Source organism: Cetorhinus maximus, chromosome 12, assembly GCF_964194155.1.
Source record: "Cetorhinus maximus chromosome 12, sCetMax3.hap1.1, whole genome shotgun sequence".
Lineage (NCBI taxonomy): Eukaryota > Metazoa > Chordata > Chondrichthyes > Lamniformes > Cetorhinidae > Cetorhinus > Cetorhinus maximus.
Genome location: NC_135890.1, coordinates 65,748,001 through 65,762,009, shown reverse-complemented (window position 1 = coordinate 65,762,009; position 14,009 = coordinate 65,748,001). Strand labels below are relative to the sequence as shown.

General features: G+C 48.5%; 1 protein-coding gene across 10 annotated transcripts in view; it reads right to left on the bottom strand.

Moving 5' to 3' along the window:
* The window catches only part of specc1la (sperm antigen with calponin homology and coiled-coil domains 1-like a), a 376,439-nt gene that overhangs the window by 10,785 nt on the left and 351,645 nt on the right, over positions 1 to 14,009 (bottom strand). For all 10 annotated transcript variants that reach the window (XM_078553774.1, XM_078553773.1, XM_078553769.1 and 7 more), the window contains 2 exons: positions 13,649 to 13,765; positions 1,942 to 2,001 (listed from right to left, as the gene is read on the bottom strand). In XM_078553774.1, coding sequence (XP_078409900.1) covers positions 1,942 to 2,001; positions 13,649 to 13,765 — 177 coding nt within the window. The remainder of the gene's footprint in view (positions 1 to 1,941; positions 2,002 to 13,648; positions 13,766 to 14,009) is intronic.

The following is a 14,009-nucleotide window of genomic DNA, read 5'->3' as shown; positions in this document are numbered from 1 at the left end:
GCTGGTGGAGGGTGCAGGTGAATGCTGTGATGGCTCTTCCTCCTCAGATACTAAAGCTTCCTCCTCAGAGGTGGTCTGGGAGCTGGGGCCAAGTCATCTGCCTTTTCTTGCTGGTGCCTGGAATAGAGAAAAGAGAATTATTGATTGACTAAGCAGGCTCATTCATTAAAGATCACTCACAGTCGTTGCTCGTACATTGTCGACGTATACTGGATGCATCCTCACTTGCTTGTTGGGGAGGCTGATCTTGCCTTCCGCGCAGGAATGATCTCTCTCCTCTCTAGCGAACTCTGCAGCCTGCTCTTCAAAACTGGAATGCATCTGGAACCCAGGGGTGCCCCCTCCGGTCATGGCACGCTCTCTTTTATTATGGGCAATCTTGACCTGCATAAAGACAGAAGGATTGACTATAAACCCAATGGATGAAAGAGCAATTTAGAAGCGTGCATGCCTATTGTCTCTGCTGAGCCCTCCCCTTTAAGAGATTAAGATACCATTTACGCAGGAAATTACATGACATGGAGAGCTTAAAGTGGTTGACAGATATTTAGTGCTGATGTCCCAGCTGCTGCTAGTGTGTGACATCACTGTGGGCTCTAACCCCTAGACTGCCTGATGCCCTTATGAGCGTGTGAGTTTGCATTGAGTAGAAGTCTCACTTACCCTGGAGGAGTGCAGCTTTATCATTCATGCGTTTCCTGCACTGCAGGGCGGTCCTTTTCTGGGCCTCACAGGCGCTAAGCTCCCCTGTGACCTCTTCCCAGGCTGGCGCGGTAAGGTGGGAAGGCCTCCTGCCCCCATCCCTTGGAAAGAGGACCTCCCGTCTTTTCTGGACAGCCTGGAGGAGAATCCCCAGGGAGGCTTGAGTGAACCGTGAGGCCGAGGGTTTCTTGTCTTGGAGCCATCATGCACTTCTCTGCAGCTCCAGGCCTGCAATGAGTGAATGTCTGTCCGGATGCTATTTAAATATGGCACCAGGACCTTCTTCCCGATGAGGTAACAGCAGGGTGGTGACTTGCTGCCCGCCCTGCCCCAAGATTCGCTGAGATCCTCACTGACGTATAATTAATGAGCTGAAAAGTGGAAGATTGCATATACTCCGCTGTCCCGCCGACCAGTGGGGAATCATGCTGATTCTCCCACTCGCCACAGACTCAGTCTTCAGAGCGGGAGATTCCGCCCAATGATTCTCTAAATAAGCAAATTGTCTGTTGTACCTACATGAAATCAGGTTTAGACTATCCAAGGCTGAGACATACTGGATTGCAAGGGGATGGTGGTGAGGGATGCTATCCTGCAGTCAGGTTGGGCCGGTTTCAAACTCAAGTCCCAAATATGAAACCTTAATGGGTAGGTTCATGGGAATTGCAGGATTATTTTATTGATCTTCAGTAACACTGTCCTTGCTGAAATCAAAAACTCAGTTTGATAATCCCAGACTGCAAACTCGCTTGATGCACAGACTGGATCTAAAGTGTCAGCCTGTGGCACTGGTTGTATACCAACAAAAAGTTTTGAATTGTCTACTCTTGAATTGTAACCAGTTCCGGCAATTTATTTCCGTACTGATAAAACAAACAATAGCGTTTAATAGAATAAACATTTAAGTAACATCTGGTATTTCGCAACCTCTCAATAGTCTGCAAACTAAATACTCAGTACACAGAACCCTGAACGCTGGGAACTGGAAGTGGCTTTGACTTGTGTACAGTCCTTACAATGTTTAGACCAAAGATAAAAATCTGTACAAGGAAGAGAAACTACTTAAATATAGAAAGCATAATAATTTTTTAAAATTTGTGTGACTTCCGGGAACGTAATGTTACACCAACAAGAGAATAATAGAAAGCATAAAGATAGGCAGAAAGGAAGTGACTTGCATTCTGTGACTTAGAATTAGGAGCTGAGCATTTAGTTTGAGTGTTTTATTTAAAAGTTTACCAGTGTGGACTTGATGCCAACGCTTTCAGCTGCCTGGAAGGCAAGAGAAAAATTTCTCCGCTGCAAAATAAAGACACAAGAGGTTAGAAGCCTGTTGTTAAAAAGAACATCCAAATAACAGTACCATTCACTAATCCTAAACTTCTGCATGGGTCTTCAAGTGGTAAGGTGTTTGTTAATAGTGGCGTAGGTGACAGGTGTCTGTTCACAGCATACACCAGACCTTAAAACCTGGACTTTTTTGGAAATGTACTGTCTATGCGCCTTCTAATCCTATCCCTGGTTACCACATTTTGGGTCAAGCCTGAGCTAAACCAGCCAACGTGTGGTAGATTTTCAGCTTTAGACCATAAGACATAGGAGCAGAAATTAGGCCATTCGGCTCATCGAGCCTGCTCCGCCATTCAATCATGGCTGATAAGTTTCTCAACCCCATTCTCCCGCCTTCTCCCCGTAACCTTTGATCCCATACCAATCAAGAACCTATCTATCTTGGTCTTAAATACACTCAATGACCAGGCCTCCACAGCCTTCTGTGGCAATGAATTCCATAGATTCACCACTCTCTGGCTAAAGAAGTTTCTCCTCATCTCTGTTCTAAAAGGTCTTCCCTTTACTCTGAGGCTGTGCCCTCGGGTCCTTTCCGCAAGACATAAAGCTGCTGTTGTGGATCAGCTGTTTGATACAGTAGAGACAATATTATTGAGGTCACTGATGAATTAGCAGCAGCAATGCAAAAGTTAGGGCTTCAGCCATGATCACACCTCCTTTCTGAGCCCATATTCCACCTTAAATATGGACAGCCCCAATTACTTGGTGTATCCCTAACTGTCCCGCCTTGTTCTTTCCTATACTACCCGCTTGATGTGCCTGTTTTGGGCTTAGCTAAACTGGTGATCACACACTTCAGTGGTCTCTCCGTGGAACCATTATATGGGCTGTGGTGACCATGCCCTGTAATTGACCATTAGGTGGTGGCTGACACTGACCCAGTGTGATTCTCCCTTACCCCCAATCTTGCTTCTTACTGTTAACTTGTAGATCACATTTACTTTGAGCTCTCTCAGTAAGGTAGCCTTTCCCTTGATCATAGATACACCCCATGTAATTATAAATGCAGTGATTCAGTGACCAATTTCCAATTCAGACACCAACAGAGGATGAGTCGTTGGCCATTTACCCCCTCTGTTCATTAAACCTGTTCATTAAGATCATGGGTTGATCTGCGACTTAACTTCTTATACCCAACTTAATGCTTTGATGAACAAAAATTTATCAATCTTGAATTTAAATGTAACAACTCATCTAGCATCAACTACCATTTGTGGTGTTTGAGTTCCAAACATTTTCCACTCTTTGTGTGTAGAAGCGTTTCCTAATTTCACTCCTGAAAGGTCTAGTTCTCATTGTCTCCTAGTCCTAGACTCCCTAAACAGCAGAAATAGTTTCTCTCTATCTACCTTATTTGTTTGTCTTACCATCTTAAAAACTTTGATCAAGTCACCCGGGAATTGAACCCTAGTTTGTGTAATTCCTCCTTGTAATTTAACCCATGGAGTCCAAGTGTGGTCTAACCAGGGCTTTGTATGGCTGTAGCATAAATTCCACCTCCTTGCAACCTAGTCCCCTGGATATAAAGGCCAGCATTCCATTTTAGATTATTTTCTGTCCATGACATTTTAATGAGTGGTGTACATGGACACCGCACCACATGCCCCAACCCGCCCCGAATAACTTTGGGTCTCCATTGTTTCTAACCTGTCACCATATAGAAAGTATTCTGCTCCACCCTGTTTAGGTCCAAAGTGGATGACCTCACGATCACCTATACTGAAATACATTTGCCACAGTTTAGCCCATTCTCTTAGTCTATCAATATCTCTTAGTAATTTTATCCTTTCAACTACACTGCTTACAGAGCTGTCTACCTTGGTGACATTGGTAAGCTTGGATGTGTGGCTTTCTATCCATTATGCTATGTTGTTAATGAATACAATAAATAGCTGAGGCTCCAAAATAGATCCTTGCAGGACACCATAGGCTGAGTTGTCAGCCTGGGGTCGGGAGCCTGGTGTCTGGATTATTTCTGGATCCCGACCCCGCAAAACACAAAGAGTCTAAGTGACTCAGGGGTGAGTAATCAGTGGTGCCAGGAGCAGCCTGGAGGCAGGATCTAGAAACCGAGGGCCCTTTGAAAAGACAAACAGCAGGCATGACTAGGCTCGTCATTCACAGGTGCAACGGGGCAGAAGGGACCCCATCCACTGCCATGGGCAAGCATCCAGGGGTGGCACCAAGATTCTGGGATGTCTCCCTTGAGGATTTAACCAATCACATAAGAGAGAAATCTTGCTCCCAGCGTTTGGAAGAAGAAATGCACCTGGAGGCATGAATGTGGCGATGGAAGTCAGTAGCTGGGGAGTCATCAAGTGCAGAAGATGATTCAATGGTCTGATAAGACCTGGAAAACTTAATGTCAAGTGACACCCAGGTGACAGGTCTGTAACTTTGTAAACCCCAGTGTGCAAAGGAGCTGAGCACTGAGTACTCAGGGTTCTAACATTGTCAGATCAAGTGGCCAACTGCATTGCTGAGATGTCAGTAACCGTCATATGGTGCACAGTAAGCAAGGGACGTTACTGAGGAGTGAATGTCACGTTGGAATAGGTGAGGGACTCATAAATCATTCCCTGCTCATTATACAATAAAAAAGAGTGCATAACTCTCAGGAACTGTCTCGGACAGGTGTGCCGATCTCAGCACTCTGACCCTAATAAAGGAGGTGATGCTGGAAATCACAAGGGTGCTATCGTGTCAGGTCATGGGCGATGGTAAGACAGAAGCCGTGAAGAGCAGCGTCATTTGATAGTTCAATCTTCACACAAAGGGCATGGTGGTCATTCCTGCCCAATGCCCACTGTGGCTATACGACCGCTAACATCTCTTGGGTTGCTTCTGATGAGGCACCTGCTGAGTAACTTGATTTTTCTTCACCACCTACTTGTGCTTCCCAAAGAGTCAGTAGTGGAGAAGGGCAAAGTATTCTAGCTCGTTCATTATTGCCCCCTTCTGCCAGGAAAGATGTTTCAGAGCCAGCACTGACACATTATTCCTCCGCTCCTTCCACCAGTGCAGGCACACTTACCTAGGTTGGACCTCGAAACAAGTTTAGAACGGGGAGCACTGGGTGAACATCACATCCTGAGTGAGCAGGAGGGAGTGAGTGAGGCACAGTTAGATGTGGGGAGCCCACCTTGAAGCACAGAGGGGACACAGCTATGCTCCATAGGGCAAAGGTGCTGAGCCTCAGGTGTCACATGCAAGGAGGCTCTTTCTGGATCATCAAAGGTAGATAAGTTCCTGAATGTTGGAGATCCCTGAGGCATTGAAGAGCTATGGGCAGGCAATGGACAGGTCCATGCAGTGCATGTGCTCCTCCGTTGAGAGAGTGACCAACCTCCTGGAGAGCACCGCCGAGTGGATTCAGGAGCAGTGCGCTGATATGCGCAGAAAGAGCAAGACTCTCTATAGCACAAACTGCTCAGTGTTGCTGATGGCATAGAGATGCATGTTGTGAGTGCCATCTGCATCCTACCTGGTGGCCTTATCCAGCATGCAAGGGCACTATGAAAGGCCTGAGGTAGTCGAAGAGTCTGATGAGGGGGCACACACATCATCCCTTACCTTCTCAGCCCCTCTGATTTAGGTACAATCCATGCCACAAGGGCCATTAATTGTCTTTTTCCTATTTTTCCTTACTCTGGCCTTATTTGCTGGTGCATTCCTGTGTTTGTACGCTCTGTCCCTTTTTGTCACACTCTGGTTACCATTACCTGTATCGCTACCCTGCACTATTGCCTTGTCCTCTCTCTTTAACTTTCCAAATCTCCCCTCACATGAACCCCTACCCACCATTTAGTTTAAAGCCCTCTCTACAGCCTGAGTTATGATTCACCAGGACACTGGTCCCAGCACGATTCAGGTGAAGACCATCCCAATGGTACAGCTCCCATTTTTCCCAGTACCAGTGCCAGTGTCCCATGAATCGAAACCGATTTTTGCCACACCAATCTTTGAGCCATGCATTCATCTCTCTGATCTTATCTACCCTATGCCAATTTGCTTGTGACTCAGGTAGTAATCCAGAGACTATCTTTGTGGTTCTGCTTTTTAATTTGGCCCGTAGCTGCTCATACCCTCTCAGCAGATCCTCTTTCTTGGTCCTTTATGTTGTTGGTATCCACGTGGACCAAGACAATTGGTTTCTTCCCCTCCCACTGCAAGTTCTGCTCTAGCCCTGAGGAGATGTCCTTAACCCGGCCTTCGGGACTCATGCACTCATGCTCTTTGCTGCAGAGAACAGTGTCTATCCACCTAACTATACTGTCCCGTACTACAACTACGTTATTTTAAACTCCCACTCCCACCCCATACTAGAAAGGCCCTCTTAACCACGGTCCCATGGTCAATTTGCTCATCCTCCCTGCAGTCCCTGCTCTCGTCCACACAAACTGCAAGAATATCAAACCTGTTGGACAATGGCAAGGGCTGAGGCTCCTCCATTGCTACCTTCTGGGTCCACATACTTGTCTCACTCAGTCATACCCTACTGTCCATGACCACAAACCAAATGTGAAGAATCTAGACTAAGGGGTGTGACTGCCTCCTAGGACAAAGTGTTCAGGTAACTTTCCCCCTCCCTGATTGCAGTGTCTGAAGCTCAGACTCCAGTTCACTGGCTCTGAGTTGAAGGTCCTCAAGCTGCAGGCACTTACTGCAGATATAGTTGCCGTGGATCACACTGGTGGGTCACACTGGTGTCCACCAGCTCCCAACATGCTACAGCTGCAACACATCACCTGTCCTGCCATATATATTGCATTTTATTTAACTAATTATGTTTCAACTTTAGGAATATCGCTAGCAATTACCCGTAGTCATATTATGGAGTTTCACCAGTTAAACTATAAATTTAACACAATACTTGTATCCCCCCAGTACCAGTTTAAAATGCTGTCCCAGTTTAGAGGGAAAAAAATTCAACCAACCAATCACCTACCTGCTCACCTAATTTATGCCTCCAGGCTTCAGTTCTCAGATCTCTGGCTTCCTCTCTTGGACCACTCATTTTTTGCAAAAGACCAGAATAGCACCTCCTCCCTCATTGCACTGAATTCACTCACTTACTAAATTCCCAGAATTGAGCACTTGGTCTTGCTGCACACAGTCTCCTGCACATGAGCCTCATTCCACCTTACTTTATCTCATCCCATCACCCTTATCCTTCTAGTCCTTCCTTCCTCACATACTTAACTGCATTTAAGCTATTTGCTTCAATTACTCCTTGTGGTAGAGAGTTCCACATTTATCCTGAATTCCTTATTGGATTTATTAGCAACTATCTTATATTTATGGCCCCTGGCTTTGGACCTTCTCCACAATTGATAGGATTGTATCTAGTCATGTTCCCCAAGAATTTGTACTGGGGCCTCAGCTTTTCACTATATTCATAAATGGCTTAGATAAAGCAAAAGGGGGCAAGCCTTATTTCCAAACCTGCTGATAATATTAAGCTGGAGGCACCATAGTGGTGTAGTTGGGAGTAGAGTGTTGCTAAGGGCCATTGATATGTTAAGTGAGTGGGTAAAACCGTGGCAGATGTAAAATTAAATGTGAGGAAAAGCTTCATGTCCACTATTTGCTACATTACAATCTCACCACCTCAGAGTCATAGAGGTCTACAGCATAGAAAAAGGCCCTTCGGCCCATCGAGTCTGCGCCTGTCAAACAAGTATCTAACTATTCTAATCCCATTTTCCAGCACTACGCCCATAGCTTGTATGCCATGGCATAGCAAGTGCACATCCAAATACTTCTTAAATGTTATGAGGGTTTCTGCCTCTACCACCCTTTCAGGCAGTGAGTTCCAGATTCCCACCATCCTCTGGGTGAAAAAATTCTTTCTCACATCCCCTCTAAACCTCCTGCCCCTTACCTTAAATCTATGCCCCCTGGTTATTGATCCCTCCACCAAGGGGAAAAGTTCCTTCCTGTCTACCCTATCTATGCCCCTCAATCATGTCCCCTGTCAATCTCCTCTGCTCCAAGGAAAAGAGCCGGAGTCAATCCAATCTCTCCTCATAACTAAAATTCTCCAGCCCAGGCAACATCCTGGTAAATCTCCTCTGCACTCTTTTTTTTTACAAAAATATACTTTATTCATAAAATATCTTCAACCACATTCCAAACCATTTCAAAATCACCATTACAAAAGTACAATCAGGTTCAACTTTTACAACATGTATCACAAGGTGCATCAGTACAAACAATGAATATTACAATCATTTGCAGACATTCATTTTGAGCTGTACAGCCCGAGGGGCTCTACACAGTTCCCAGTCCCTCGGTGCACTGTGGCAGAAAGGTCTTAGTCAGCGACTCTTCCCCATTGCGCCTTTGCGGCAGCTGCCCCAAGCTTTAGTGCGTCCCTCAGCACGTAGTCCTGGACTTTGGAATGTGCCAGTCTGCAACACTCGGTCGGAGACAACTCTTTGCACTGGAAGACCAACAAGTTTCGGGCAGACCAAAGAGCGTCTTTCACCGAGTTGATGATCCTCCAGCTGCAGTTGATGTTTGTCTCGGTGTGTGTCCCTGGGAACGGCCCGTAGAGCACAGAGTCCTGTGTCACAGAACTGCTCGGGATGAACCTCGACAGAAACCACTGCATCTCTAGCCAGACCTTCTTTGCAAAGGCACAATCTACAAGGAGGTGAACAACGGTCTCTTCCCCACCACAGCCACCTCGAGGGCAACGTGCCGAGGGGGTGAGACTCCTGGCGTGTAGGAAGGATCTGATGGGGAGGGCCTTTCTCACCACCAGCCAAGCTACGTCTTGGTGGTTGTTGGAAAGTTCTGGCAATGAGGCATTCTGCCAAATGACTTTGACAGTCTGCTTGGGGAACCATCCCACAGGATCCACCCTCTCCTTTTCCCTCAGGGCCTCTAAGACGTTACGTGCCAACCACTGCCTGATGGACTTGTGGTCAAAGGTGTTTCTCTGCATAAATTTTTCCATGAGGGACAGGTGGTACGGCACGGTCCAACTACTTGGAGCGTTCCACGGCAGCGTGGCCAGACCCATCCTTTGCAACACCGGGTACAGGTAGAACCTCAGCACGTAGTTACACACGGTGTTTGCGTACTGAGGGTCTACGCACCGCTTGACGCAGCCACACACAAAGGTAGCCATCAGTATGAGGCCGATGTTGGGCACGTTTTTTCCCCCTTTATCTAGAGGATTGTACATCGCGTCCCTGCGGACACAATCCATTTTCGACCTCCAGATAAAGCGAAAGATGGCTCGGGTGATCGTCGTCGTGCAGGAGTGTGGAATGGGCCAGACCTGCGCCACGTACAGCAACAGCAAGAGTGCCTCACACCTGATGACCAGGTTCTTACCCGCAATGGAGAGGGAGCGTCGCTCCCACATGCCCAGTTTCCTTTTCACCATAGACTTCTCCTTCCAGTTTCTAACGCATGCCCCTGTCCCTCCGAACCATATCCCCAGCACCTTCAGGCCGTCAGCCCTGACAGTGAAGGGGACAAAGGATCGGTCAGCCCAGTTCCTGAAGAACATGGCCTCGCTCTTCCCACGATTTACCTTAGCTCTCGATGCCAGTTCGAACTGGTCGCAGATGTGGATCAGTCTGCGCACCGACAGCGGATCCGAGCAGAAGCCGGCGACATCATCCATGTACAGGGAGGCTTTGACCTGAGTGCCTCCACTGCCTGGGATTGTCACTCCTCTTATGCTTGGATCCTTCCTGATGGACTCAGCAAAAGGGTCTATGCAACACACGAAAAGAACAGGCGAGAGAGGACAGCCCTGCCTGACTCCAGATTTAATCGGAAAGCTATCTGATTCCCACCCATTAATTGAGACTGCACTACTGATGTTAGTGTAGAGCAGTTGGAACCAATTGCGAATTCCCTCCCCAAACCCCATTTTGGAGAGCACATCCACCATGTAGGTGTGCGATATTCTGTCAAAGGCCTTCTCCTGATCCAGGCTAATGAGGCAAGTATCCACACCGCTGTCCTGTACATAGGCAATTGTATCCCTGAGCAGCGCGAGGCTGTCAGAAATCTTCCTGCCCGGCACAGTGCAGGGCTGGTCAGGGTGGATCACCAATTCCAGAGCGGATTTGACCTGATTGGCAATGGCCTTGGACAGAATCTTATAGTCCACATTCAACAGTGAAATGGGTGGCCAATTTCTAATTTCCTCCCTTCCCACCTTGTGCTCGTAGATGAGGGTGATAATGCCTTTCCTCATGGATTCTGACATACTACCGGCCAGGAGCGTACTCTCGTACACTTCTAGCAGGTCTGGGCCGATCCAGTCCCACAGAGCCGAATACAACTCCGCCGGCAAGCCGTCGGTTCCGGGAGTTTTACTCTTCTCGAAGGACTCAAGGGCCTTAGTCAGTTCGTCAGGAGTTAGCGGTTTGTCCAGGCTCTCCCATGTACTGTCGTCTAAGACCTCCGTGATAGAGGACAGGAAGGACTGTGAGGCCGTGCTGTCTGTGGGCTTCACGTCATACAATCCGGCATAAAAGGATTTGTTGATCCTCAAAATGTCGGACTGTGATGACTTTACTGAGCCGTCTTCTTCCTTCAGGCTGCTGATCACAGAGCTCTCTCTGTGTACCTTTTGGAAGAAGAAACGTGAGCACGTCTCATCCTGCTCCACGGAGCGGACTCTGGAGCGGAAGATGATCTTGGAGGCCTCCGAGGCAAAGAGCGAGGTTTGCTGGCTCTTCACCTCTTGGAGTTCCTCCTTGACATCGACCCCCATCGACTGCAGCCGGAGCAGATTCTGCATGTTTTTCTGGAGTCGAGATATTTCCCTCTGTTCCTTTCTAGCTTTCTGGGTGCCTTTGAGGATGAAAAACCTCTTGATGTTTCCCTTGATTGCTTCCCACCAGTGTGTCAGGGACTCAAAGAGGGGTTTCACGGTTCTCCAACCTTTGTAATCCCTCTTCGAGCTCCTCAATGTTCTCTGGGGTCAGCAGTTGCACGTTTAGCTTCCATGCCCCCCTGCCCACCCTCTGGTCCTTCTCTAAGTGGCAGTCAGCCAGTAGGAGGCAGTGGTCAGAGAAAAACACCAGCTTGACGTCGGTGGATCTGACTGCGAATGCACGGAACACAAACAGGAAGTCTATCCTGGAACGGATGGACCCGTCTGGCCGCGACCAGGTGTGTTTACGCTGCGCTCCATCTGCAGGGTTGCTGAAGACATTGTGCAGCTTGGCATCCTTAACTGTTTCCATCAGGGATCTGAACGTAGCGTCCAATCTGCTGTCGGCCCTGCTGGATCGTCCAGCCGCATCGATGATGCAGTTGAAGTCACCGCCCAGAATGACCGGCCTGGAGGTCGCCAGCAGCAGTGGGAGCTGCTGAAAAAACCTCCAGCCGCTCGGTCCCTTGTACACGTTAATTAACCGGAGTGGAGCATTCTTGTACATTACGTCTGCTACGAGGAGGCGCCCGCCCACCACCTCCTTAACCTCAGAGACGGTGAAGTTGCCTCCCCGCAGCAGAATACCCAGGCCGGAGGAACGAGAGTCGTTTCCGCCCGACCAGATCGATGGCCCGTGGGACCACCATCGTGACCATTGCCTGTAGGAGCTGAGGTGCGGTATCGCACACTCCTGCAGAAACAACAGGTCAGCTTTGACCTTGGCAAGGTAGTCCAAGCTCGCAACACATCGCTTAGTAGGTTTAATGCTACGCACATTTATGGATACAATCTTTAAACCCATTTTAAAGCATTTATTCTCCTACCAAACCTGTTGTCTCTGAGAGTCCCAGACCTTTAGTCTGCTCCTTCATACCTGTAGTGTGCTCAAACTGCCTCACTTTGGATGGGCTGAGGAAATCCTCATTGGCAGTGTTCTGCTCGGGTGGCATCTGGGGGTCTGTGCAGAGAGCGGGGTTTGAAATGACCTTTGTTGGAGAAGCTTCTCCAATCCTCTCCCCCTCTGCTGCTCCCGCCTTCCCGGAGCTGGGGTGCGCTGATCGCCTCACTGCTCCCAGATTCCTGGGGCTGTGGTGCACTGGCCTCTTCGGGTTGTAGACAAAGTTGGGGTGCGCTGGTCTCCTCATTGTCTCCAATGTTCTGGAGCTCGGGTGTCTCGTCCTCCAACTCCCTAGAGCTTTGCCGCTTCTTCTGTCGGTGCCGCCCTGGCACTTCTTTGTCCGAAGGGCTGCTGCCTTTGTCATCCATGTCGGATGGGAGACGCCTCTTGCCACTTGTCTGGGAAATGGCTTGGTTCCTTCTTAGCCCCTTCTTCCTTTTGGCTCTCTTCACCATCTGCCACTCCCCCTGCTGCTTTTCCACTGCTGCCTCCTCCTCCTCCACTGATTCGCTCTCCTGAAGAGTGGGAGGTTCAGGGGGCAGTGCTGTTGATTGGCTGTCTGTTGCCTCAATCTTTTCCTCCACCTTGTCTCTCTCTGTGTCCTCCTTTGTCCCATTGTTCTCCCTGGGGGTCTTGGTGGTTGGAGTAACACGAAGTATTTCTTCTGCTTCCCCATCATTGGCTTTGGCTGCCTGTGCATAAGTACGGCAGCGTTTGGGGCAGGTCCTGTAGAGGTGGCCTGCCTTGTCACACAGGTTGCAGCACTTAGCCTGTTTGCAGTCTTTTGTCTGGTGCCCTTCCTGTTTGCAGTTCTTGCAGAGGACGGCGCTACAGTTGGCCGCCACATGACCAGCCTTGCCGCATGTGCGACAAAGTTTGGGTTGCCCAGCGTAGACAAGGTAGCCACGGCTTCCCCCGATAGCGAATCTGGAAGGAGGGTGGAAGGTGGCTCCCTTACCGTTGGTCTTGAGCGTGACCGTAACCTGGTGTTTCCATGTCCAGATCCCCAAATTGTCTCTAACCGCGGTGCAGCTCCCAACCTTATCGAAGTACCTGGTGAGGAAGGTGAGCACGTTGGCGACAGGGACGAAGGGGTTGTAAAGATGCACACTCACCACCCGGTCCCGTTGCAACAGCAGAGCAAAGAGCGGCTCCGCTGTCAGGATCTTCATCTCCGGCAGGTCTCTCTTCTCCTCGAACACCTTCAGGAGCTGGACGCAGTCTGCCACTCGCTTGAACGTCACATCAAAATATCCAGCGCTGGGGAATTCCTGCAGGCAGTAGATCTCCGCAGCTTCAAAACCACACACCTTTAACAAGATCCTCCTGGTGAAGAAGGCCCGATCCATAGGTGCTCCTCCTTCGCTGTCCTTCACCGTGACTTGGACGGTGTTAGGTACCCCATGGTATGGGGTTCGATTGGTTATAGCATTTGCTTCACGACCTTGCCCTGGCAGAACCATGATCATGGTCTCTCCCCTGCCAGGTAAGTATGAGTTTTTCTCCTCTGCACTCTCTCTAGTGCACAGGGTTATACCTGGCAGAGCCAACAACTTGGTGCATAGGGTGATTCGTCCCATGCTCTGTCAATCACCTCACAGTGAGTGGTCCAGGCTACCTGGTCAGGATTGTGCAACATTACTGGGACTGGGGGCAAGAGAGGAAGGTACCAAAGTATTGCTAAAATAAAAAGTGTAGAATTGTGGTGGGCATTCAATCCACACAAGTATTTAAAAACAATTTTAATCCTCATATCATCTGAACCAATCAACAGACGGTTGTTTTACCTTGTCCTGACTGTTCAGCTCCTGGTATGGAATGTGTGCTGGAAGATATGTATGAAGCACAGCACAGAATGCAAGACCATCATTCCAACTACTGCTGAAATTTGTGATGTCAATGTTCTGGGGAAGAGGAAACAATAAAATTATTTGATTATGCTGTATCAGAAAAATCCTAAAATATAGAGGAAAATTGCATTCTTCCCCCACATGCTTGCCCATACCTTTGAACTTTTCACACACAATTGTTTGGTGGCTCACACTTAAACACTAATCTAACAAAATCCCACATATCCTTTCTGGGGCTGGAACTTTCCTGCTCAATTGCACAATTGAGCTCCACCTTTCATTGTCTCTGCATGTGTGT